The 27907-nt window shown below is 38.8% G+C and overlaps 2 protein-coding genes across 2 annotated transcripts; both read right to left on the bottom strand.

Moving 5' to 3' along the window:
- Positions 1-27907, bottom strand: LOC309699080 (uncharacterized protein; the record flags this gene model as incomplete). Its single annotated transcript, XM_082521934.1, has 6 exons — positions 27749-27907; positions 19463-19643; positions 16646-17533; positions 5341-5385; positions 1673-1855; positions 1-819 (listed from the first exon to the last, which is right to left on the bottom strand). Exons 2-6 carry the CDS (start codon positions 19634-19636, stop codon positions 1-3), a joined length of 2109 nt encoding a protein of 702 aa, XP_082378060.1. The 5' UTR covers positions 19637-19643; positions 27749-27907.
- On the bottom strand, positions 10417-11342 carry LOC309699251 (uncharacterized protein). Its single transcript, XM_082522204.1, has 3 exons — positions 11222-11342; positions 11015-11135; positions 10417-10883 (listed from the first exon to the last, which is right to left on the bottom strand). The coding sequence occupies exons 1-3, from the start codon at positions 11321-11323 to the stop codon at positions 10723-10725; spliced, it is 384 nt and encodes a 127-aa protein (XP_082378330.1). The 5' UTR covers positions 11324-11342; the 3' UTR covers positions 10417-10722.

Here is a 27907-nt window from a genome sequence, read left to right on the forward strand (position 1 = left end):
TTAATCCAAAGACTGATCAGTGCACGGAGTAATTTGGCCACCTGTATCATCTGCCAGAGCCCTCGTATAAACTCCCATCAGACCTTGTTTAAGCCCATGCTTCATTTTTAGCCCCATGCAAAAGTAAAGCAGTGGGTTCACACAGCTGTTAAAGAAGGCAATGCTCTGTGCTACAGTAAACCAGATTTTCAGCAGTGCATTATCACCATTGATCATTCTCACAAGTTGGAGGCAGTGATAAGGTGCCCAGCACAGGAAGAAAGCAATGACCAAACATGCTAGTATACGCAGAGACCGGGACTTTGCCACCAAACGGGTACGTCTGATGCCCACACCAGCCAGGATGTAACAGATGAGAATGACCATGAAGGGAAATATGAAGCCACACAAGAAACGGATGGAATAGAGAGCAGCTTTGGTGCTGTTGTGAGCCTCTTCCATCTTTTTTGGGTTCATAGAACATTTAGTCAGGTTGTTGTCGTCTATGTAAGTTTGTCGATGGATGAAGTAGGGAATGCTGAAGAGGATCGCTGCAATCCAGACACAGACTGCTATCACCCTCGCTGTCCACAGGGTGCGTCGACGCTTTGTGAGGACAGGCTGCCAGATGCAGAGCACTCGATCCAGACTGATCACAGCCAGCAGGAACACAGAGCAGAACATGTTGGTGTATTTGAAGAAGCCATAGAACTTGCAGAAGAAGAGGCCAAAAGGCCAGTGGTCTGACAGGAACAGCCGAGTGAGGGCGAAGATTCGTGTGAAGCAGAAGATCAGGTCTGCTATCGCCAAATTCACCAGCCACACATTGGTGATCGTCAGCTGTTGACGTAGAAGAAAATAAAAGATGGAAAAAAGAAGAGAGTAAAAAACTAGAAAATAGTAAGTAACCTGACTGGGATCATGTTATCTATGGAGATTTCTTTATGTCAAAAGCTGTGCATTAAAAAAACATATAACCACAAGCAGATAACATCACTTCAAAGGTTTAGGTATTATTATCACATATGAAGTTAAATTTCTTGTGTGTCAGTTCAAAAACCTGCATGTATAGAACTCAACCACAAGGAAGCCATTGCACACCGGAGTGTCTGCTTTGCGAAAGCTACAGATTAATGCTCTCAGGTAATGCTAGTTTTATAAGATAGGACAGCCAGACTAAGCCTGGAGGCTTCCTGTGAAGCAAATGAGGATTCAGAGTCACCTGATCAAACGCTAACTGTATGCTTATATAAGCAATCTTGAAAATCGAGATTTTTCAAGGTCTTATTCAAGATCTTGTATTCAAGAAGAAGGATTTTAAAGTAGGTTCTGGATTTAACAGCGAGCCAATGAAGAGGAGTCTGTATGGGACAAATGTGCTCTCTCTTTCTAGTCCCTGTGGTTGCAAATGTCATCCTAAGTTAGTCAACCTGTTACTTTTTACTGTAAAAGGATGTATTTTGGTCCATTCTTAACCCCAAACAAGTATTTTTTATACCTAAACCTGAAAGATAAGGTTAGCCGCAGATCAGGAGGTGGTTTGATCCCTGGCTGCTCCAGTCTGCATGCCAAATCTCTTTAGCCAAGATATTAACCCCAAGTTGTTGTTTTCACTGAGCTTTTGTTAAAAAGACAAATGGCAAGCTCAGAAGGCATTTGAAACATATTATACTTTTGTTTTTTTTATATCCACCTTAAGTTTGAAGCCAGCCACCCAGATCACCATGGAGTTCCCTGTGATGCCGAGCACAATGGTGAGCATTAAGAGGACGATGGTGACATTGTGCACTATGGAATTGATGCCCACAGTAGTTGCCTGGTCATCCTCAGGTTTGAGAGTGTCGGTGAGCAGCGAGGCATTAGGAAACATTGTGTGCTGAGAAAGAAAGAACAGAAAAAGTGCAAAATGTTACTCAGCATGAATCTCCTGAGTAAACAGTGTAGAAAATCATTTAATGGCCTCACTACCTCAATCAAAAATACTGAAATTCCTTACCGTGTTCCCAAACTGTTTCGTTAAAGAGAAGGGGAATACAATTTGAGCTGGTAGTTAACATTAAAACATCCATGTACAACATTAAAAAGGTTTTGCTTTTCTGGATGTGGAGTGAAGCTGTGGAACAGACTGGGGGAAGAAATATTCAAGCATATTTCAGTTTTAAAAAGTGGTTCAAAAATAATGATTTGCAAAGTACAAGGAAAAGGGCTTTGACTGGATGTTCTCATCAACTACACACCAAGTTTGTGTACACGTGTACGCATGTGCATATGTATACATATGTAAATATTAAATATGTGTAGAGCTCATGGTGGGTTACTGCGGTTATAAAACCAAATACATGTAACACAAGAAGAAAAAGTGCTGATTAGCAGTCAGTAAATAGGGGAAAGGGGGTGGGAGCTTATGCTAAAGCCTATGATTCTTCCCACTTCTTTGTGTGTCACAGTCCTGGGTCTTTGACCTGCTGATTTTGTATCCGGACTCTTTGGATTGTGGTTTATTCAGAGATTTAGTTTGCATTCCTGGTTTTAGGTCTTATTTTTGTGTTTCTGCTTTGTGTACCCCCAATCGCAGTGTCAAGCCCGTGTTTCTTAGTCTTTGTCTCCATGGTTATTGTACTTTGTCTGTTGTTTTGACAGCCTTTCATCCTGTGTTCAGCGTGTTTAGTTTTGCTTTGCCTGCTCTTAGTCCGTATTTGTTCCAGCTGCGTTCCCTCCTGTTTCCCATCCTTTTGTTATCCTGTGTGTATTTAAGTCCTCTGCTCATCCTGTCATCCCTTATTTGTTGTGTGTGGGGTTTTTTTGTACACCTTGTTTCCTCAACACAGCCGTGCATGACATTTTGAATATTTAACGGCATTTATTATCATTTTGTTTTTGCTATATTATTTTAACATGTTTAAATAAAGAAACATAATTATGTATATAATATAAGGTTTTGTCTGTGAAGGTTCTCAGTCATCCAGGTCATCGCAGTCTAAGGAGCTTGGAAAAAAAGCGTCTAGACTTCTTTAAGTTTCTTGAAGACGTTTCACCTCTCATCCGAGAAGCTTCTTCAGTTCTAGGGTCAAATGGTGGAGAGTCCCAGATTTAAGCTCTGTGGGAGTAACCCACCTAGAGGGACAAAGGACCCCCTAATCATCCTCTACCTATATCACATGAGCCAAGGTGTGAAAAAGGGTGGTGGGAGTCAAAGAGGAGGTACTGGTCCGTATGTGTGGGCTTACGGTAAACTTCAATGGTGAAGCTTCCATTGTCTTCAATGCGCACGCCGCAATCCAGGAAAAGCAAACAGTTATCCTTTGTGTCTTCTCTGGTGAACTTGATGGTTTTTATCCACAGCGTTGATGTGAGCAGTGAAGGATTCCACTTCTTGTCTTTTGATTTTGACCCAAGTGTCGTCTACATATCTGTACCAGTGGCTGGGTACTCTCCCTTTAAGGAGCCAAGAGCTTTTCTTTCCACTTCCTCCATGTAAAGGTTGGCTACAATAGGTGACACCAAGTGAAGAGAGAGACTACATCAAAGGTTTCATCTGAATCCAGGGTAAGTTTCTGGACCTTGTCGGTGAAGTCGGTGGAGTTCTTGATGTGATGTGGGGTGTTCCTCACAAGTGGTGCAAGGATGGTAGCAAGGTGTTTCGAAATGTTGTAAGTGGCTGAGTTTATGCTGCTAACAATGGGTATGACTGTCCTCAGGTTTGTGTTCTTCTCTCTACGACACCAACTGTCTGCCATCTATAATCCAGTTTTGAGATCCCTTCCCAGACGCCGTAAGGCCATCTGACCTCAGGAAATCACATATGGGGTGGGGCTAGGTTTCACAATGAGCTCACCCAAAACCTTGGCTGATTGTGACCTACACCCATTTTCACACCTTGACTCATGTGATATAGGTAGAGCATCATTAGGGGTCCTTTGTCCCTCTCGGTGGGTTACTCCCACAGAGCTTAAATCTGGGACTCTCCACATTTGACCCTTAGAACTGAAGAAGCTTCTCGGATGACAGGTGAAACATGTTCAAGCAACTTAAAGAAGTCCAGATGCTTTTCTTTTCCAAGCTCCTTACACAATATAAGGTTTTATGTATCAAGATTTCATCAGAATAATCCAGCCATCAGTGGGTCCTAAAAGTAGCTCAATACAACCGGAGATGAACTACAAAACATATTGCATGTATGATGCAGCTGAATGAGTGTGTGGAGGGGGGAAAAATAGAAAGAGGGTAAGTAGCACTTCATAGGAAAAGAGCTGTTAAGTGTGTTTTCTATTGGGAAACAAAGCTGCTGCAGTTAAAGGCAAAACAAACAACGAACGATTTGACCATACAGTTTACAAGATGAGAAAACATGTGGTTTTCTGTCCCTACCAACCACTCAAATTAAAGTTTACATCCATATCTGATCAGGTGTCACTATTATAGATTAAACTGAAGACTCTAAAGAAATGGGACAAAAATTTGTTTCACCATATCAGTGTCTGTGAATGTATTATATGTTTTTTAATAAACCTGTTATGTTCAGTAACTTTAGCAAGCAGAATTATGGTTTTAATGCAAATTAGCAAAAAAGATGTGATAATAAAGAAAGAAGAGAAAAGATTTTGGCTGGAATAACACATTCCAAAAAATCTTTTGGCAACTTAAAGACAGAAAAAAAAACCCCCCACAAAAGAAACACACAACTTTGAGAGTGCCTCTCTGTTCACATAGAAGTCTGACTGCTGACTAAACTAGAGTGCATCAAACCTCTAACGGCCTCTCCTGTGGCTTATATTAGTGACTGAGCTAATGTTTCTTCCCAGAAAATCTTCTGAGTCCTAATGCATGATCAGACATATGTTATTTTTCCAGTTTTTTTTTAAAGTGTGTTCTGTTAATCTATAGTTTAAATTTTCACATCTTTTTCTTTTTTAATTGTAAAATTCTCTTCTGTTGTGTGTACGCTGTCTAGACTCCATTGAAGACATTTCTGAATACATTTCTCTAGAAACAAGCTCTAAATTATTTTTTTCCGTTGTTTTATATTATTTTATTGATATTTCTGATTTTATTGTGAAGCACTTTGTGATTTTTATATATAAAAAAGTGATATATAAATAAATTGTACTTACTTATGTGTTGTTAATAAAATGTGTGCCAGACTTCAGTCAAAGAGTAAAAACACAATGTCTCCCCTGGTCAGGTTAGGCTCCTGGTTGAGCACCATTTGATGACATAACATAGAGTGAAAAAATATTTTAAGCAGGAGAAATAGGCAGAAAAAAACATACTGTTAATAAACACTACAGTAACTGTAACAAATGTTTGTCTTAATGGAGGAATATAAATTGAGAAATTTGACCAAGATAAAGTTTTTTTTACCTGAAATGCTGAACTGATGTTAGAGCCAAGGGGAGTTGCTTCAGTCTCAGTGGTCAAAGGCAGAATTGAAGATGCATCCGCTCATGTTCATCTGTGCCGTGGTTACGTCAAGTTCGGCTATTATCTACTGTCTGTCACATTCGAGTACTCTATACACATGCACATCACTTCCTCTATTTCTTCCAATCATGTGTTTGGCTTTATCTTCCTTTAAAGACATGAACACATAAAAGACCTTTCTTTCTGCATGCATACTGGTTTTGTTTTCTTTTATTTTTTCCTGAACACAACTACATTCACATAACCTCCTTGGTTATCAAACACACAGCTGTTCAAGCATAGATACTGCCAGAGGTTGCAGAATTAAGATCCAAATGCATAAATAAATTATTAAAACATAAGCCCCTTTTTCACACAAACAAAAGAAAACAGAATCCAGAACATAGAAAAGCACACTAGAAGGGGAAAACAGGATGCAGGACAACAGCAAAAACAGGGTGTAAATCCTCACACTGATGCGAAGTGGTGACGAGTGTGTCCCATCACCCTCTGATGAGACACATTACCTTATTATTACTGTATTTATTTATTTTTCTTCCAGTGATGTGTTTGCAACATTATTGAGTTTTGATTTTCCTTTTAGCCTCATGATTTTCCAAGAACTGAATTTCACATTTCTCTGTTTCAGTTCCTATCTATTTATTTGTATGGTGTATTTGTATGGTGACTTTCAGTTTTTTTGGCTTAGCTGCCTCGGTTGTACTACTGTTGGGGTGGTTATAGCTCTGGAGTAAATAGGTCATCGACCAATCAAGTGCTAGTAAGCCTAGTTAGTATTCTTATTTGTTTTGCTGTTGTCCTTCCATGTTGCCCTCTCAACTGTTGTTTTCTTTTTCTTTTTACTTTTTTTTTTTTTAAAGATGTAATAACTGACACCATTTGTGGTTTTAGAATTTGGGAAATGATTTTTGGTATCAAAAACTGCTGCGCACATCTGATCAGTTGTTTGTCATTTACATGTCTTTATCATTGCTGTTTCAGAGAAATGGCTCTTTTTTTTTTTTTTATCAAGGAACCATCTTTTCAATGCTCTGCAGTTAAGGGGGAAAACAGAAAGTAGGCTGCTCATCTCAAAAACCGTCTGCAGAAATTCTTCAGAAAAGCAAACAGCTTTTAATGCAACACCACCAGTTAAAACATTTTTCAAATTGTATTTTTAAGTGTGTGGAACTGGAGCCAGATTCTTATTTTGTTAACTAGTAAATATGTGCCAAAGCATTTCATCCATTTTGAGAAAAAAGTAAATTAACCGTACAGAATCCAAAATTTAATTTCCTCACATATAAAGTTTTACATAACCAGGCCCCATCTTATCTTATAGATCTCAAAGCATCATAGTATCTAACATTTCATTTCTTTCGGACAGCAGGCTTACTAGTGTTTGTTCGAGATAAGTGATTCATTAAATATGCTGCAACAAGCATTGGCTTCTGGGGGACATCCCATGACGCAGTGAGTATTTCTTCAGTAATAATTCATTATTAAGTGTGCCTCCTCTTGTCTGTCCTTTGTCCTATATCCTTCTGCTTGCTATTTCCTTATTCCTAATGGTTGATGGCAGACTGCCCATCCATGACCCTTCTTCTGCAGGAGGTTTATCCCTGTTAAAAACAAGTTTTTATTTTTTGCCTTCCCTCCATCACCAAGGGCTTGTTGAAAGGAGGTAGTGTAAGGTAAAGTCAAGTGCTTTGATGCAGCTGGTGTTGTGAATTGCCACTGTGTAATTAAATTGAAATAAATCGATTTAAACAAGTGGGACACATCTGGGTGTTTTAGCAGCAAGTGTAATAATATGCCACAGGATGTGTTAGCACACCACCGCGGCTCTTTGAATGGTAGTTCACCACAAACGGTTTCAGATCTGTCCTGCTCAGAAAGCCACAAATTGCTGTCAGAGCTACATTATTCCGACCCCTCATGTGTCACAGCATTGTTTTGAAATTTGCAAAACCTAAAAAAGTTGTTTGAATGCCAGTCAAGTTTCCAGTATAGTTTCCAGCCACCTCCCTACGTAAACCCTGCAACCTTGTGTCACCACTGGCACCAGTCTGAGATATTCAGATCAATGTTTGTTTGCTGTTTCCTGATCTAAGGTTTTGAAAATAAAATGGTTAAACGTTTTATTACTATTATTTTTTAACAGAAGTTGTAGGATATGCCTGTTGATTCTCAGAGATGAAAATTACATAATTATTTTTATAATAATTAACTGTTTCCAGGAGTAACATGAAAGCCTTGGTTGAAGACATGCTAATGGAGGAGTTATGTCATAAATTAGAAAGTGATCTTACCACTGGAAGCAAATACTGGAAAAGGTCCCAGCGATTGAGCACAAAGACTGTCTCACTGCTGTTTAGAGAAGCAAAGCTTTTGCGGTCAAGAAATGAACATGGCTCTGTAATGAATGCACAGCCCACATCAGCCTGAGCCGAAACCACATTATTGTGGCTCCAACCAAATGACCTGCAGCTTTCACTCATGTAGTCATGTATCATAGGTGCTGAACACTTTGAAGGAAGTGAGTAGAGCGCCATAGATTAGTGCCACCAATTCAGTATGCAAGTGTGAAATAAGATCAAAAGGCTATTTTGCTAAAATCTAGAGTTAAATTGATGCCCAGAAAGTGTTCTTCCAGAATGATTTTAGTTTTCAAGTTTAGTTTGACCTTTTGTTTACAAGATGCCATCAGTCTAACATTTTATTCTTTTTTCTTTCTTTTAGTCTTTTTTTGTTTTGTTTTCTTTTTTTTCTATACTTAACATATATTAACATAATTTTTGGAGCATGCCAGTCAAGTTCACAACATAAACCAGATATAATTACATGTAAATACAGTTTGGTCCATAAATATCTGGACAGAGACTTTTTAATAATTTTGGTTCTGTACGTTACTACAATGAATTGTAAATGTTTCAGGGGCTCTAAAGTATTTGGACTAATTAAATAACTGAAACTATGTACAATACTTGGTTAAAAACCCTTTTCCAGCAATGAAAGGCTAAAGTCTTAAACTCATGGACATCACCAGACGCTGGGTTTCCTCCTTTTTAATGCCCTGCTAGGCCTTCATATCAGCAGGTTTCAGTTGCTGTTTGTTTGTGGGCCTTGCTGTCTGAAGTTTAGTCTTCAACAAGTGAAATCTATGATCAGTTGGGTTAAGATCAGGTGACTGACTTGGCCATTCAAGAGTATTCCACTTCTTTGTTTTAATAAACTCCTGGGTTGCTTTGATTGGATATTTTGGGTCATTGTCCATCTGTATTATGAAATGCAGCCCAATCGATTTGACTGCATTTAGCATTAGCTGCATTAGCTCAATTAGAACAGACAATATGTCTCTGAACATCGCAGAATTCATTTGGGTGCTTCTGTCCTGTGTCACAATAAACACTAGTGTCCCAGTGCCAATGGCAGCCATGCACAGCCAACCCTTCACACTGCCTCCATCGTGTTTTACAGATGATGTGGTATGCTTTGGATCATGAGCTCTTCCACTCCTCATCCATTTGAAAGGCACCCTCTTTCAGGTGCAGTGGATAAATGCCAATGGCATTGTTAAAACACAGCTAGATCTAGCAGTGATGTGTGACACCACTGATTTTCATTCCAGTCTAATATCAAGTAAAATTCAGGCTGATATCGACGATACTGATCTGAAACAAATACTTTCTACAAAACCTTAGTGTGTTTGCAAAATCCAAAGCAAAAGTAGGTTACTTCAAATGATACATTCATAATGAATACTAGACATCAGACTACTTGTTCTTATTGTTTCATTATGAAGAATTATCATACAAGAATGCAGTCAGTCAAAACAAATGTGACTGATAATAATAATAAAGCTGGGAAACATTTTCTATTTACATATTATTATCTATCTATTTTATATATAAAATATTCTTAAGTTGTATTTTTATTTTTGAAAGCCTAACCTTCACTGCAGATATACTGTATAATTTAATGAAAGCTATTCTATATAATCCACTTTAAATGCTCTACAACATTACCTGACTAAATATTGACCAACTGAATTGATGTGAGGCGGTAGTGCCTGCAGCACCAAAGGACTCTACGAGTGACACTTCTTTCCTCAGCAGCACCTATCCCTCTCAGTTTATCCCTCTCTTCAGTTTGCCTCGTTATCTCATCATCATGTTCTGTGTTATGATTTACTTTTGTTTGTGTTTGACAAGGTTTGTGGTCTTGCCACATGTGTCATAAACTGTGTCTTGGCCGTCTGTGATCAGCCATTATTGTCAGTGAGTGAGTGAGTGAGCACACATGAACCGTGATGACTCTTCACTGTCATATTTTGCATATTACTATGACAGGTGGAAGAAGAAGTGGTTTCCACCACTCATTTAAATGATCCCAATTATATACTTTCCACTGTGTTCCTGTTAATAATAAACTACAAATGTAATCATGGTGTACCATGATTGTGCAAATGGTGCCACAACGCAATAAAATAAATTGGTTCAATTCAGTTTATTTCTGTTGTGCCGAATCACATCTGTCGCCTTGCTACTGTGCATGGCATTTGGAGTGAGTATGACTGTCACAGTATTTTGAGTCATGGATTGCATCATGGATTGTTTTCTTGTTCTCTTGTTGTGGTTGTGATGATTATTATTTGAGTTTCATGTTTCTGTTAACCATGTTTAGGAATTGTGGTTTCATATATAGTTCAGTTCCATGTGTCATTTTCTGTCGTTCTGTGTTGAGTCCGTGTCTCTGAGTTGTGATTCATGTTTCCTGTTTTATTGTGAAAGTCTTTTTCTTATGTTAGTGTGTGCAGCTTTGTTCCCCATGTCTCGTTAGCCCTGATCTCTCCCAGCTGTGTCTCCCTCCTGTTGCAGATTCCCCCGTTACTACCCTGTGTATATAAGCCCTGTGTTTTCCCTAGTGATGGGCAGATGAAGCCCCATGAAGCACTGAAGCTTTTCATCCAATTGGTTCAACCCAACGCGAAGCTTCATGAAGCTTCATTTGCTCTAGCAGGACACCTACTGGACGTAAAAATAATAGCTGGCATGAATTTGAAGAGTGTGGCATTTTGCACACAGCCTGTAAATGTCAACAACAAAAGGAGTGTGTAAAACATGTATATTGTAGTGATGGCAGTATACTGTGTATATTTATAGTGGCAGTATGGGAAATGATTATTTGGAAATGCTTGAAATGGAAATGATCATTTACTGTGAGGTGAGGTGTGGTTGGGGTGTGGACAGTAGTTGTGCTTTTGTAACGTTGAGGTATGGACAGCTACACACTGAGGCTTTGAGCCTCAGTCCTGCCTGTTCACATTTTATTCTGTAAAAACTAAATTTTCACTGCTTTTACGTCCTTTTTAGTGGGGAGAACATAGCTAGGATTTAATGATTTAACAAATCTTTTGAATCCTTTGTCCTCCACAATGCTAAATGGCTGGGAGTCCTCAATCACCATGCTGACCAGGTCTTCATCTATTTGAGATTGTTCTCCTGAGGAAAGACAATAAAGATAAAGCACAAATATAAATATCACACACGTAACTTATAACAGTTGTATAATATTGTTATATCATTTAGTAACATTACTGCATCCTATATTATCATTGCATTTGATGGCTCACCTGGTCTTGCTCCACAATCGGTGTCCCCCTTATTCTCATGCAAAGCTCTGTAGTGCCTAAGCATGGATGAGGTGTTGTTGTTGTTATATCCCAGCTCCCTGGCACATAGCAAACACTTCACCTTGTACAAAAGTCAAGACAGCTCAACATAAATTGTATTGCACCATCAGTATCATGAAAATACATCTTCTGTAGAAATTTACATACCTTGTTGGGAGGAATAAAATCAAAATGTTCCCACACAGGGGAGGACATCCTCCTCTTCTTAGCTGGCTCCATTCTCTCCTGACTTTCTCTCCTCACTCTCATAAACCTCCAAACGGTCTCCAAACTCACTAACTGCAACTCTCCATCAAACACCCACATTTTTGAATGAAGTCTGAGGGCTTTATATCGCTGTCATATCTCGCGGCAAAGTTCGAACCACTTCATGAACCAGTCACGTGGTACAGCCGGGCAGTGAGGCTTCGGACGTCATCATTTTCAGGTCCTCCCATAAATGAAGCAAGCCTCGATACGCGCTTCGCGGAAACGCCCCCTCCATTACTCGACACACGCTCCGAAGCCTCGATACAGAACGTCCCATCACTAGTTTTCCCATGCTTGGTGTTGCGTCGTACCATCAGATCATGCATGTGTGTTTTTGTGGCAGTTTTCCATGTTCAGTACCATTGCTCAGTTTCTTCTTTTGTTTTATGCCAGCAATAAAGCTGAGGTTTGATTTACAGTTCAGTGTCTGAGTCCTGCGCTTGGATCCTAGTGATGGGCAGATGAAGCTTCATGAAACATTGAAGCTTTTCATCCAATTGGTTCACCCCAGCGCAAAGCGTCTTGAAGCTTCATTTGCTCTAGTAGGACATCTACAGGACGTAAAAATATTAGTTGGCAAGAATTTGAAGTGTGGCCTCTTGCACACTGCCTGTAAATGTCAACAACAAAAGGAGTGTGTAAAACATGTATATTGTAGTGATGGCAGTATACTGTGTATATTTATGCTGGCAGTATGGAAAATGATTATTTGGAAATGCTTAAAATGGAAATGATCATTTACTGTGAGGTGAGGTGTGGTTGGGGTGTGGACAGTGGTTGTGCTTTTGTAACGTTGAGGTATGGACAGCTACACAGTCCTGCCTGTTCACATTTTATTCTGTAAAAACTAAATTTCCACTGCTTTTATGACCTTTTTAGTGGGGAGAACATAGCTAGGATTTAATGATTTAACAAATCTTTTAAATCCTTTGTCCTCCACAATGCTAAATGGCTGGGAGTCCTCGATCACCATGCTAACCAGGTCTTCATCTATTTGAGATTGTTCTCCTGAGGAAAGACAATAAAGACAAAGCACAAATATAAATATCACACACGTAACCTATTACAGTTGTATAATATTGTTATATCATTTAGTAACATTACTGCATGCTGTATTATCATGGCATTTGATGGCTCACCTGGTCTTGCTCCACAATCGGTGTTCCCCTTATTCTCATGCAAAGCTCTGTAGTGCCTAAGCATGGATGAGGTGTTGTTGTTATATCCCAGCTCCCTGGCACATAGCAAACACTTCACCTTGTACAAAAGTAAAGGCACTTAACATAAATTGTATTGCACCATCAGTATTATGAAAATACATCTTCTGTAGAAATTTACATACCTTGTTGGGAGGAATAAGATCAAAACACAGGGGAGGACATCCTCCTCTTCTTAGCTGGCTCCATTCTCTCCTGACTTTCTCTCCTCACTCTCATAAACCTCCAAACTGTCTCCAAACTCACTAACTGCAACTCTCCATCAAACACCCACATTTTGAATGAAGTCTGAGGGCTTTATATCGCTGTCATATCTCGCGGCAAAGTTCGAACCACTTCATGAACCAGTCACGTGGTACAGCCGGGCAGCGAGGCTTCGGACGTCATCATTTTCAGGTCCTCCCATAAATGAAGCAAGCCTCGATACGCGCATGGCGGAAACGCCCCCTCCATTACTCGACACAAGCTTCGAAGCCTCGATACAGAACGTCACATCACTATTGGATCCTCCTCGCCGCCTGCTCGCACACAGAGCCCTGACAATGACACTGATTTGATTTTTAACTTACTTTAAATGTTATTTTTAGCTTTAAAATTGGATCTGGATATTTCCTGTATTTATAACACTTCATGACTCGAACATAATAGAAAAATAATATTAGTTAAAGGTGCTGATGTTCACCCAACTCCAGGTACTTTCAAAACAACACCCAACGAGCAAACAACATTAACTCATTCACAAAAAATGTAAAATATGTTAAAGGATTTGTTACGAGTCGAAGTAGAGCATTTTCCTCCTCCCTCCTTCACATTTGAACCAATTTATGTGGCAGCCTTCACGCCAAATAATAGTATTGGCATCAATATGAAAATTTTGGTTTGGCTATTGTTACCAAGTCAGAGGTACTCCAAACACATTTAACATTTTACTTTTAGTTACACATAAAATCTTTGACTGTTTTTATGTGTAAACTACAGAAACTGTAATCCACTACTTCATATATAGGTGGTAGTATGTGCACATGCATTATATCTAAGAAGGGGACACCAGCCACTGTGACATATGGCTTCAAAGTCTTTAAAGTCTGATTCAGTGAAAGTAGCAGACAAGAAATATCCAAAATGAGGACAGTGTCTGTAATAATGTTCTTCTAAATAAAAGCTTCCTCTTCTCCTGAAAGCTTCTTCTGAACAGTGGTTTCGCAGAAATAATCAGATCACATCCTCTTTGCTTTTTTCCCCCATTTCATTTCACATATTATAGCTTTCTGTTTGAAGGCAAGATACTTGTCAATACGTAGTTTCGTTTTGATTTAGCCAGCTTGTTTAGGGCTGAGCCACACCACAATGAGGCCAGTGGGAATCTAGAGCTTAGCTCCATTTCAATTTTTCAAGACAGAAAGTCAAGTTGCTCATTTAGAGATTTATTTGAAGCAAAATAAAAAGTGCCACTTTTGTTCAGTTTGAGTAGTTATTTGTTCTTTAAGAAATGTAACTGACAAAGGGCCAAATAAAAGTTTTTACATTGTACTGCCCTCCAGAATTCATAAATGGCAGTTCAACACAGTAGAAGAGTCTGATAACCCCCAGCTTCTCTTCATGATGCCAAAAGCCAAAGAACCAGGTCATGTGATGAAGTATGTCTTAATCTTACATCATTGTAATTTATGTCTTAACCTACATATCCCCAGACAAGAACACTGATGTTGTTCATCTCCACAAAGGTATAAAATATAGTTTATAAGCTGAATGTTAGTGTTATTGTCTGTGCATGTTAGCTTCAGTATGGTTATGGTTGTGGAAATTCAGTGGCAAATCTGTAAAAGGAAGCAAACTCTGGTGCACTATGTCAAAGAGAAATATCTCCGTCCATATAATACAACTTGAACACGTTTACTTCCTGTGTGATTTACACTGAATGTCAGAAGGATTTCAATTAGTAGTTGAGCTTTTTATTGTAAACATAAAACACAAAAGCAATTTTATTTTTTCAGTTTTTAATGAACACTGTTTCTTAAAGCACAGACATATTGCAGACCTTCGCACAATGACACTTCAAAATTAAACTTTATCAATATAATCCCATAGACAGTGCTATTTACAAAGTCATATGTTATATTTCAGTTATTTACAAAAACCCACGTGCACATCATTGCAGCTACTCCGTTTAGCTTTAATCATATTTTTATGGCAGAAATGTTATTAAACAAAAGGAACAGCAGGTTTCAGATAAACGGTTTTATTGTAAACAGAGTTAGTGATGTGTAAGCAGCTGAGTAAATACTCTGGTGCTGTGTTTTATAAGCTGGTTGCTATGGATTGATATTAACTAGATTCCATGTTCATAATATTTGACTGCCATAAAAGTCTCAGCCCACTCTCCCTCTTAAGTAGCAGTAAGATACACACAGGATGGATGAAATACTTTTGACGCATTTCTCATGGTAACAAAAAAAAGACGAAAAACAAAAACCACACGATGCAGCTTGGTACACTGCACAGTTTCCATTCATCTAACTTTCAGAATGACCTCTATACACAAGACAGAGTCATGACTAAAGCTATTACTGGCTTTTCTTTTAGTAGTCTCACTTCCCTCTGCTTCATCACAGTTCCACTTTTCTTCTGTGACTTCAATTACATGTTCAAAAACACAACTCAGAAATGTGACATCCAGGGCTCTACTAACACACTCACATCTATGGGCAATATAGAGTCACCAGTTAACCTAACACCACTATCTGCATGTCTGTGGACTGTGGGAGGAATGCAGAGTACCCAGAGAGAACCCACACAAACACAGGAAAAACAAGCAAGCTCCACACTGGCCTGTGAGTGAGGCCACAGTGCTAACCACTATATCACGTGCTGCCCACTTTGAACAACATAAAATGTAAAACAGCTTTGCAATATATCTACAACACAATAGCTTTTTCTTAAAAATAAATATTTTCAAAAATGACTTGCTCACATTTTGGAATTTTTCAAATGCACCACCAGGAAATAAAATCTGGTTTGAGAAGGAAAATGTGAAAGAGTGTCCCAGTACTTGAATTACAACATTAGTTGTTTAAATATTTTTTGCCCACTATGCCGAAATCAAGTACAAAGTGACCATCTTTATTTTTTTAAGTACACTTTTCATCTGGAGTCAGACTATTTTCTCTTTGTTGAACAAACAAAACAAACATGAAAAATAAAACTGTGCAGTAACTGTACAAGCAGGCTGTCCGAGACGTCTGTATATCATTGAGCATTGTCTGACAGGCTTCTGTGTCAGTGTGTGACCCTAGCTATTCAAGCTTGTTAGCATTAGCTGATTATTAGTATGCTGCCCTCTTGTCTAATCTAAACATATTTTTTCTTTGTTTTCTTGAATTATTTTATCCACATAAACTTACCTGTTTAAATCTGGTTCTTTAGTCCCTAGGTTGGTGTGGATAATAATAATGCCACAATCGTGTAGTACTTTGATATCATGGAGGGGTGTCAGTTTGATAATTTATCTAATATACTCATTTTGTCCTTATCCTCTCTTGTGATACATCAACCCAGCTAATCCAGGTTAAGGTGGACACGAACACTTCTCACAGCTCTTTTTTTTTTTTTTTTTTTTTTGAGCCACTGTGGATCAATCCAATCATAGGTGAAGACTTTCTATTTATTTCATTACCAGTGTACGTATCATATAATGATGATATTGTGATAGGTTTGAAACATGTCCTGCAAGGTGGCTGTAGCTCAGGTGGCAGAGCAGGTGGCAGAGCAGGTCAGCCACTAATCAGAAGGTCGGTGGTTCGATCCCAGGCTCCCTCCTGGCTGCATGTCAAATATCCTTGGGCAAGATACTAACCCCATGTTTGCCTACTGGTGGTGGTCAGAGGGCCCGGTGGCGCCTGTGTCCGGCAGCCTCGCCTCTGTCAGTGCGCCCCAGGGCAGCTGTGGCTACAATGTAGCTTGCCATCGCCAGTGTGTGAATGTGTGTGTGAATGGGTGAATGACTGAATGTAGTGTAAAGCGCTTTGGGGTCCTATGGACTAGAAAAGCGCTATACAAATGCAGGCCATTTACCAAGCTTCAGGATCAATAGAGGGAAAACTTAAACTTTAGCCACACCCATTGCTGTCAGACCTGATCCCTCCGCTATGAGAGTGCTGTGCTTTGACACTGAGGTTTCATCCAAAGAGCGATCGTTGGAGTGAGTTGTCTGTCCATCAACATCGTCTGCCAGAGCTCTTTTGTAAACACCCATCAGACTCTGCCTGAATCGCCCCCTCACATCTAGCCCCATGCAGAAGTACAACAATGGGTTCACACAGCTGTTAAAGTAGGCAACACCCTTTGCTACAGGGTACCAGATTTTCACCACTGCATTTTTATTGTCCACCATCTTCACCAGTAAGAGGCAATGGTAAGGTGCCCAACACAGGAAGAAGGCAATGACCAAACTTGCGAGTATACGCAGGGGGCGGGATTTCCCTGAGAGGCGGGTGCGTCTGATTCCTACAGCGGCCAAGATATAACAGACCAGAATCACCATGAAGGGAAATATGAAGCCACACAGGAAGCGGATGGAGTAGAGAGCAGCTTTGGTGCTGTTGTACCCCTCTGCCTTCTCCTTCGGATCCACAGAGCACTTACTTAGGTTCTTCTTGCCCAGGTAGACTTGGCGATGGATGAAGTAGGGAATGCTGAAGAGGATCGCTGCGATCCAGACGCAGACCGCCACCATCCTCGCTACCCACATGGTGCGTCGACGCTTTGTGAAGATGGGCTGCCAGATGCAGAGCACTCGATCCAGACTGATCACAGCCAGCAGGAAGACGGAGCAGAACATGTTGGCATATTTGAAGAAGCCATTGAACTTGCAGACGAAGAGACCAAAAGGCCAGTGCTCAAAGAAGAGCTTCTTAGTGAGAGAGAAAACTCGTGTAAAGCAGAAGATCAGGTCTGCTATCGCCAGATTCACCAACCACACGTTGGTGACCTTTGGCTGTGGATGAAGAAGAAAATAAAACAACAATGATAACAGGAACATAAAGAAAATCAAAGATTTTGATGGCACTGAATTGCCATTATCATTTGTACATCACTAGTACGCGCCCTCATCTGCTGTTTTTACCTGGAAACAGTTTGACCTTAAACCTGGTAACCACCCATTACTAGTGCTGTCCTGCAGGGTAAAGTAAGTACCTTGAGAAAAGTGTTAACCATGTCCTATTGGGTCAGGTAGAGGGGATCGATATGTTTGCAACAATAACAACTGACTACTCAGTGGACTGACCACATTCAAAACTGTTAGTTAAACATATATTTATATATAAATTTAGCCACACTATCCACTTTTACAAGCAACAAATCCCCAGTCAGGCATAATGTGTTGTGAGTAATTCCTCATTTCTTCTTCTTACAGATTCACGGATTCCTTTAGGATTCGCCTCCTTGGTGGGTTTCCTCTTTTCCTCATCTTTTCCCCCTTTGCCTCCAAACTGCTCAGCCCCAGCTGTTTCTCTGATGTACTAATTTTTAATCTTGTTCATTCTGATCACTCCCAATAAAAATCCTGGCATCTTCAGCTCTTCACTCAGCCTCCTGTCTTTTCGTTAATGTCACTGTATTCAAACCATTAATCATAGCATGTCTCACTAAACCTTCTCTTGTAAATCTCCTCTTTCACTCTTGCTACTTGCTTCTTCTCTGTTTTTTCTTGTCAGTTTGGATAGTTGAACACAGGTAGTGAAGGCAGATGAGTTCAAATATCTCGACTCCCTGCATGTCCATCAGTTTCACACACATGTATTTGATCTTGATTTTACTGACTTTCATTCCACATCTGTCCAGAGCATACCTCCACCTCTCCAGGCTCACTTGCTCTCACTATGATCACAATGTTATTTGCAAACATCACAGTCCACAGAGACTCTTGCCTGGTTTCATCTTTCAGCCTGTCCAGCACTACTTCAAACAAAAAGGGCCCAGATTCCTGATGCCTTCAACCCATCTGTAACTCTTATCACACATCCTACCACCATCTCACTGTCCTCATGTCGTCATGTCCTGCACCACCCTCACATACTTCTCTACCATTCCTGACTTCCTCATACAGTATCACAGTTCCTCTCATGGAACCTATCATATGCTTTGTCTAAATCCACAAAGACACAGAACAACTACTTCTGACTGTCTCTGTACTTCTCCATCGACACTCTCAAGACAAGACAAGACGTGACATTATTATTGCTCTTTCTCTTCACAGAGCCAAGTTTCTGCTCACTGATCATTACTTCTCTTGTTAACCCTTTGCCAAACTCTTATTTCTTTAGCTATGACACACTTGGACATAAGCTTTTTAGGACTTAAGTTGATTTCCTTATACGCGAGTTTTGCCTATTTTGAAGGTTAAATTAAAAAAGGATTGCGTGAGATAAAATGTTGACTAGAATTGCATTTTTAATTTGTATCACTTTTCATGAATAATCCCACATTTTAAATCATCTTACAAAGTTTTAGCATTAGCAAAAACAGCTAGTGTTTATATGAGTGTGAATCTTATGTTATGTAACAAAGAAAAGAGCCCCTATACTCAAGTGAATTATCCCGGTTACAGCTCCCTGCAAAAGTTACAAGCAGGGGACAAATTGTTGTTGTTGTTTTCTTTTATTTTAAGTTGCTTTGGGTTTCCTGTGTTGGTGCTGTGACACTGACAAAGTCACATATCTGTGCTGTCTTCTATCCCAATATGTTATTACCCAAATGTTACTGACGCTTATCAATCAATCAATAAATCCCGCCTTTATTTGTCACATGCAATGTTACACATACATGTTACCTGCAGTGAAAACCTGCAGTCTTATAGGGAGTTGTAAAATATTAAACTGTAAATATTAAGTTATTTCAAATATATGACACACTCCATATCTACCTTAAGTTTGAATCCAGCCACCCAGATCACCACAGAGTTCCCTGTGATGCCGAGTACAACAGTCAGTGTGTACAGGATGATGCTGACATTGTCCATGATGGCATCAATGTCCACCGCCTGGTCATCCTTAGAAGACTTGAGTGTGTGGGTGGGCAGAGAAGTATTTGGAAACATTGTGTGGCTGGAAAAGAGAAAACAGAAAAGGGCCAAAATGTCAGGCATGTTACTTATTGTGTAATTCAACCGAGAGACGGGAAGAAAACACAAGAGTCTATATTAAAAACAAATATAGATTAACAGACTCCACCTATAAACCAACTTTTTTCTGATTGACGGAGCCTATCTGTATAAAGTTAGGCATGAGATCACCATATGACCTCGCTGACATCCTAAAGACTAAAGAGCAGGAAAAATGTTTAGAGCAGGTCCATGGTTTCACATGGCTCTGCAGATCCCCGAGTTTTAGTTTGTTTTTTAGTTTTGGAGCCCTGTTTTATACATCATATTCATACCTATAGGAAATATAGAATAACCAATTAACCTAACCCCAAGCTGGAGTACCTGTGAGTACCCACACAGACACAAAGAGAACATGCAATGATGCAGATGGTGGATTTAAACCCAGGACATTTTTGCTGTGAGGCAACAGTGCTAATCATGAGCTCACCGTGCTGCTTATGTGTGTATATGTATATCTATATATATTTTTTCCTTCCACTCTTTTTCAGCTCTGTCTTTATACGTTATAATCCTGTTCTCCTATAGATGGTTTTAAATGTTTAATATTCCTTTTTCTGTTTTACTGTCTTCTTTTTTTTAGTATTGCCTGTTTGCTTGTCTGTTCACTTCCTGTTTTACTTTGGTTGTTGGTTTTGTTTTTTCTCTTGTTTTCAGTTTATTTCTGTGACTGTCTGTCTCGTTTTCACTCCTGTCTTTTTTAGTCCGTATTCCAGGAAGCAGACTGAACAATCTGAGTTTAATCAGCAACTCTGAGTTTTCAGTTCCACTGCAAGGAAACTGTCCGATAGTCTGAAGATTTAACTCTGAGCTGAGAATAAATCTGTGATGTAATCATTGTTCCCACACTTACTATTTTTATTAACCATGAAGTTGTCAGTGGAACAAACCCACATTTTACTGGGATATCAGGATCAATTTCTGCAGAATAATTCACCTCGCTCTGAACTTTGACAGCGGCAGGAGCAGCAGGAAGGAAGGAATCAGAGATAAACTCAAAGAGAAACTATCCAGTTAAGTTCACAGAGTCTGTAACGCCGTAACTGACTCAGCGTTGAAGTAAACTCTCTTTCTGGAACACACTAAGGCTCTGCTCTGGTTGGCTCCTGAGTTTTTCCAAAGTATTAGTTTAGCTCCTGTGTGTTTTATGGATGCCTGTGTTTCCCTTTAACTAAATAAAGGTTTTTGGCTTTTTGGCTGTGTGCTTGTCTCGCTTTACAGTCCTCTCAACACTGCTTATCGAGACACAGGTTACTTGTGTATATACAGAGACAACTGTATTTGAAGTCATATTAAAGTTGAGCTTGCATGATTATAACGGTATAAGACAGAAAATAATGAAAAGCAGAATAAGAACCACTTTATGTAGATAAATGTATACATTCATTAGTCTCATAGGTATACGATTAAGTTATACGATGCATGATGCACAAGTTAAACAAACACCTATCAAAGATCAGATATGGACATATATCACACTTTTTAATATCCAGCATTCATCAGAAACTGTTATATTACACAGGTGTGGGTATTTTAAACACTGGAAAACAGCCAGTCAGTTTCTTTTGTCCCATAGTCCCATAACATACGGGCAGATTATCTGCACAGTCGTGTTTACACTTCTCCATTATTCACATGTAGGTGAACTGTTTCAGAAGCATGTCTTATTTCCTTCCTGAAAGTTCTAGGTCAACTAATATTTTAGAGACTTCTCTATATGTGCACTAATGCAGTGCAGTGTTGCTAACTATGTTGCTTACATGCTAAAAATATTTCAGGCACTTCAAACACTTTCCACAGACCTCCCGTGCAAGTGGAAAAAAATCCCCTGACCTGCTCAGAAAACTGCCGAAATGGTACCAAGTGGCTTGTGGGGTGTGTGAAGAGTCTTTATATACTTTGAGATCTCCAGACACCTTACTGCATAATGTTTTGTCATTTAAACATTAGAAATGTGTCATTGTTAATATTATCTTTAACAGCGGTTATAGGATGTTGTTCCTGGCACAATTTTCAGAAGAGTTACAGATTTACATTTTTAAACACACTCAATGCACATGTTTAGCTGTCACTCTAGGACAAAGGTCTGATCATGAGAGTTTAAAGGGTGAAGTCTAAAATCAAAATTATTATGATTCTAATGAGGAGACCGAGTTTCTTTCAGAATAAATGCATGGAACCCTCAAAGACCCGAGTCAGTTTAGATAAGTTTGATTTAGCTCAGCTATAGTGAAAGTGCCAACAAAACAATCAACAACTGTGGTGGCCTCAGCACAAAGCTATGAAGTGCAGCACAAGATTAACAAAACCTTACTTGATAAAATGTGTTTCCAGAGGTCATAAATGAAAAAGTGATCTTACCACTGCAAGCAAATACTGTTGAGCTTTAAAGAAAAAGAGCCCAGCTGTCGAGCACAAACATGGTTTCTGCTGTTTAGAGAAGCAAAGCTGCTGCAAGGGGAAATGAACATGGCACTGCAGTGAGTGCACAGCCTACTTCAACCACAGATAAAAAAACAAAACAGTAAAAACCCTGCATTGTGTCTGAATGTCTCTGTAAACCAGATAAACGGCATTTTACATCCATGCCTAGACTTATTTATCATTCAGCCGGTAATGAAATCTTCGTAGGAAGAAGTTAAGGTTTCAAAAAATAATTACACTAATTCAGTTTCTGACAAAGTGTGAAAAAAAGCTCAGATTTGCTCCTTCTGTTTTTAAGTTGCAGGACTAAATGATAACCAGAAGTGTTCTTCCATAACCATTGTCTTTGTCTACAAATCACTTCAACATTTTATCCTTTTGGACATTTTCATGAAAAATTTAAAGTAATTAAATGGCTCTTGTTTCAGAATCTTGTTTTGTGGGCTCAGAGTGGCTCTAAGGCTGTTTACACTGAAATTCAACTGTACATTTGTGGTAGATTTGAAGAAATTCCCCTAATGCAGCAATATCAAAAGTGTGGGCTGTGGCCTGACAGGGCCATGATGATAAGAGTGAGTGGACTGCAAGTGATGAAGTCCTCTCAGTGAACCCGTCTCACTGACGACGCTACGTCCAGATGAACAAAATCAACTTTCTGAGACTAAACTAAAAAACTTAAAAAAGAAAAAAAGAATTAATGAAGCTAAATTATTAGATTAAAATGTGACAGGACTGTGTAAGACTTGTTTTTGAATTGGCTGGGCTGTCTGAAATATGGGTTACTGTGGGTTAAAAAAAAGTTGGTCTGCAGGACAAACCAAAAAGTGCAATGGCTCAGTTGTTCACATAGCAGCCAAGATGGCCGAGATCAGAGGAGGCGTCATCTGACCTTTTTAAACCCAAGAGACAATGTGACTGAGGAAGTGTGTCATCAGTCTGTGAAGGACAGCAGATACAAATGCTTAACAAACCACAGATTTCTACCAGTGCTTTAAAGAATTCACACTCATATTTAATATATAGTGCAACCGTGTGCCAGCAAGTACGGTCAGAAAGAAAATAGCCTAAAAACAGTCAATAGCTTATAGCTGCGTTTTCCAAAAACTGCTGTGAGATTATGTTGCTACATGAGATACTGTTATAGTAATTAGTGTTTAGATTTTTTGTGTTTGTCAAACTTGTTGATTTCTTGGTTATTTTAACAGTGAGTTATATTTCTTTTCATGTCATTGATTCCAGTTTTAACTTTGTGGTTTTCTTGGGAATGACTGCGATTCTCTGGTTTGGTTCCCGTTTAACACGATCTGTTTATACAGGGACTTTAACTTCTGCATGTTTTTGTTTTCTGTCTTTACTCTGTCACTGGGCTTATCTGTTGTCCTGTTATGCCTCCCCCCGTGTTAGTTCATTCTTGTTTACTATTTCAGTTTCATATTTTATATCTTCTTCCCTTTGCCCTTTGTCAAGACATTTGTGAATTACTATGTGTGTGTTTGGATTCATTTTTTGGTTTGTGGCCTTTTTCCTTTATGTTTTTTCTCATTCCTAGAAACAGCTTGAAACTGCCTGTTTCTCACATTAGGTCCTCTCTTCTCCATACCCTGACAGATAGACAGCTTATCTTAGTTTAAATAATGAGCAAAATCAAGTCAAGCAAAACATAGTTTTAGAATTCATCTGAGAATCTGAAAACAATCTGAGAAGTGTTTTTGTTACCATCCATCCAAAACATCTCCTGCACAGATGTTTTCTTTCAATTTACCTGTTTTACTGGTATTTTTCAGAGAATTGCCTTTTTGATCAGAAAACCATTTTGTTTATACATTTTCATTAGTAAAAGTGTTAAATTGAAAGTTGGCTACTAATCTGATAACATACTTGCAGCTGTTCAGCAGAAAAGTGCACGTGATCTTAATACAACACGATTGGTTACTTTTATGGCTGTAGAGCATGTAAACAGGCTTCTTATATTTCTTTTAAAATTAACATTCTTGCTAAAACCTTTTAAAGTTGAATGGCTGCAATGACCAGATTATAAAGAAAATTTAAAAAAAAAACGTCGGACTTTTTTTTTACGCACATAGGTGACACACAGTTGATGTGGTTTGCCAGCAGGAAAGTCAGCAGCCAACCACAGACTTCACAAAACACGAAAGAGATGAAAAGAAGCTCTGAATGTCATTTCCTTTACGTGTGAGGTGTTTTGCATCTGAGGCACGCAGACAAAGAGGCAGGCTGTAGAGTAAATAAACTGTAGAAAACATTTAAATAGAATTTAAATCATCAAATCTTTGTGTTTCTACAACTGCAAAAAGTAAGATCAAACACTGACAGGAAGTGTGAAAATCCTGTTTTGCCTTGTAGATTCGCTTTGCTGTAACAAAGTGTTTCCTTACGTTTGCTTTGCGTGACCATCCGACTGAGAGCTTGAGTTGGGGGGGTGTGGGGGGTGGTGAAGCATGGACACTGCTGCTTTTATGTAAAGTGAGGTGATAAAATGACATATTTAGAGTAAATCCTGCCTGTATGTACCAACACGTTTTTATTGATTTATAGCAGTTAAACTGATTTTATTTTCATTGTGCCAAAGATTAGAACATTAAATCCATTTTACCTGTTTCTCTCACCCAACGTGTTGTGGATGTGATTATGTTCAGTTTAGTTGAATTCAGATTTTATTTATGAAGCACTAAAATCACAATAACAGTCCCAAATCCAAACTGGGAGTTGGATCCACTGAAGAAGAGCCTGAAACCTGAAGGACCGACTTCCGATTCTAATGTTAAATATCCTCAGAACGATAAATAAACCAGCAGTCTTAAAGCAGCGTGCTCTGTCAGATGAACTGAAGGTTTTATGGAGTTTTTTAGGATATCCCGATAATAATAAATTATTGCATTCTAGAAATAATAGATGCATGAACTAGTCTATTAGCATCACTCTGAGACAGGATGTTTCTGATATGGGAGATGATAAGATAATGTGCAAATGCAGCAAAGAAGATACAAGACTTATCAGGACATCTCTGAAAGTGGTTAAAAACGTAGATAATGCTGCACATTCGGTTTACAGATGGTTATAAAATGATTGATGGGAGTTTTCAATTTCAGGCCTCTGATACTGTTCGTCTTCACTCAGAGAGTCACAGCTCATGTTAATGCTGATGTTTGTTTTTAAACTAATTTACACAAAAATCTCCCCGAGTTTGCAAATTTAACATATGAAAAACGTAATCACTTTTCTAACATTTAATGGATACAGACTGTTTGTGTGTAATGTCATGCTCATTGTTCTTGTTTTGATTCACTGTACATGGCACAATGTCTTTTGAACTAGAAGCTGATCTCCAGCTTGCATGTGAGTGCATGTGTAATACATTTAGGCTTTTAGGAGCTAATGAGCCTTCTATTTGCCTTTAGAGATGGCGAAGCCCTCATTTTGTTAGCACAGTCCCACAGCTGTGTGACAAAGTACCTATTAAAGCTTTTAACTTTGATCTACGGACAGAAACATTACTCTTTGTTTGGTCAGTTAGTCCACTCCTGCTGTACAGCATGGATTGCAGTGAAACTAAACACAGTCAGACTTTGTCCTCATGACAAAACTACAGAATTTGGTACCTTTTCTCTACTGCCAACAGCTTTAAATACAATAAGAAGAAGGAACGGGGAGCTTTAATGCAAATGCATCACTACCAAAAAGTAAAAATATAATTTTTTCTGTAATACTGAAAATCACACAAGTATCACAATAATGTAGTAAAAATAATTACAGTAATCACATTACAGCCACAAGTCAAACTTTTTTTTTTTTTGCCTGCAATGAATTCTTTAATTATCCTCAAGACAGAATCGCTGTTACAATCAGCTGCTTTCCATTTGCATGCAGTGAGGCAGAAAATGAGAGAGCAGCCTTCAGTTTATGAGGAGTGGAAATGTGAACATTACTTTTATTTTATTTTATTTAAAACTGCTGCTTTGAACAAGACAGTAGCTGTTGGCAATCCCCTGCAAAGAAAGCAGAAGGCTAACAGGTAAGAACCAGAGTTATGCTAAAGGTGAGTATGCTGACCACATGCATTCATCGGGTAACTAAAGCAGCAATTAACTGTCAGGCTTTGAGCTTGTGCTCATACTTATTTCCAACCCACTGAATGAAGCTCCCCTAGTGCTGGCTTTCAGCTTCGCTGTTGGCTTTGTGTTCTTTTGTGGTCATACTTACACACACACACACACACACACACACACACAAATATGCTTGTGCATTCATTATGACAGGGATTTGTTCCAGTTTGTGGGACTGTAGCCTTGAGGTATCTTGTTACCTGATAATTATTCACTTTCACGGGTGCTACAGAAGTAACTGATAGATCAAATGTGTAGAATCAATTTATTTCAAATATATGTTAATTACAAGGAAGTGAAATTGTATGCCATCTTTTATTTGATGATCACACAACAATGTGATCATCAATGTGATGATCATGTATGTAAATGCATACAATAATGCATTTACAGTACTGAATTATTTTGACATTATCACAGAAACAGACAACAGATTTTTTTGAGCAGCTTATATCTTTAACAAAAAGAGGGGAACTTTCTGCCCTGTGTCTCTGTGTTTAAATTTAACATATAGGGAACCTGAATGTGTGGTTTGTAGAGGTCACAATTACACATATGTAATATGTGGACATAATCTTAGATGTCTTTTGTGGTAGCCTTTTCTAATAGTATCCTGTATGTAAAAAAAAAAACAGTCATGGTGAAATTTCATAAAAGGTACTGTCCATGCACAAAAACATTGTGTAATAACTAGAAATCAAGCTGCTGTTTCTGCATGTTATGTTTGAAACACCAGTATTTACCATAATTCTTGCACGGCTTATAAAATTGGCATATTATCTAAAGCAAGCCTCCACAACAGCCCCAATTTGTCATTTGACCTCTTGGGGAAACTAATTGCTCACACCTGATTTACAGCCTCCTCTAATCTGGGTCACTAACTGTGTTTGTGGTGTTGGTAGTTCTGAAGTATTTGTAATGCGTGTTCTGTTTTTCCAGGTGCTCTATCACCCTCCCACAGTCTAAAGACATATACATTAGATCAACTGATAATTAGAAATTGATTGTCAGTGTGAATGTTTATGTATTTGTGTTGTCCCTGTGATAGAGTGCTGAGTACCCAACCTTTCCCTCATTGTCAGCTGAGGTAGGTTACCTCCCCAACCCTGCACTGAATTAGTGGTTAATAAAATGAATGGATGTGTTGATAAATGTTCAAAAGTGTTCTGCCTACTGAACCTGTAGCATCTAATGCATCAAATCTTTAATCATTTTCTTTATGAGTGTAGTCTTTAGATTATCATAACATATTTCCCCTTTTTAGTCTAGTATCAATCACAACCACCACCCGATTGTAAGTTCAATCAAATATATACAGCTCAAACTCTTAAGGAATTATATAAGGAAACCCTACCTGGTTTTTTCTTTTTAAAAATTTGGATGATGTAAGAAAACAAAGTGTGTAAAAACTCCACAATACATGTAAAACTTTTGGTCATAAGTGGGAAATATCAAGTAACAATGTCATCTGACAAGTCCAGACAAAGTTCAGAGTCCTTACCTGCAGTTACTGGACTGATCTCTCAGAGCTGAGGTGAGCTTCAGTCGTTGTGGTCAGAGGCAGAAGTGAAGATGTGTGCTCTGTTATCTGTGTCGCAGTTACTTCAAGTGGTTCTCTTTGTATCATGTCTATCACACGCAGACTTCCTCTCTGTGTTAC

The sequence above is a fragment of the Aulonocara stuartgranti genome, assembly GCF_965226115.1.
Source record: "Aulonocara stuartgranti genome assembly, chromosome: 22".
Lineage (NCBI taxonomy): Eukaryota > Metazoa > Chordata > Actinopteri > Cichliformes > Cichlidae > Aulonocara > Aulonocara stuartgranti.

Excerpts from the sequence above, each read along its gene's own strand:
- LOC309699251 (XM_082522204.1), bottom strand. The coding sequence starts at position 11,323 with ATGAGAGTGAGGAGAGAAAGTCAGGAGAGAATGGAGCCAGCTAAGAAG. Across the intron at positions 11,136-11,221 it reads ATTTTATTCCTCCCAACAAG|GTGAAGTGTTTGCTATGTGC; the intron begins GTATGTAAATTT and ends CTTTTGTACAAG. Across the intron at positions 10,884-11,014 it reads CGATTGTGGAGCAAGACCAG|GAGAACAATCTCAAATAGAT; the intron begins GTGAGCCATCAA and ends GTCTTTCCTCAG.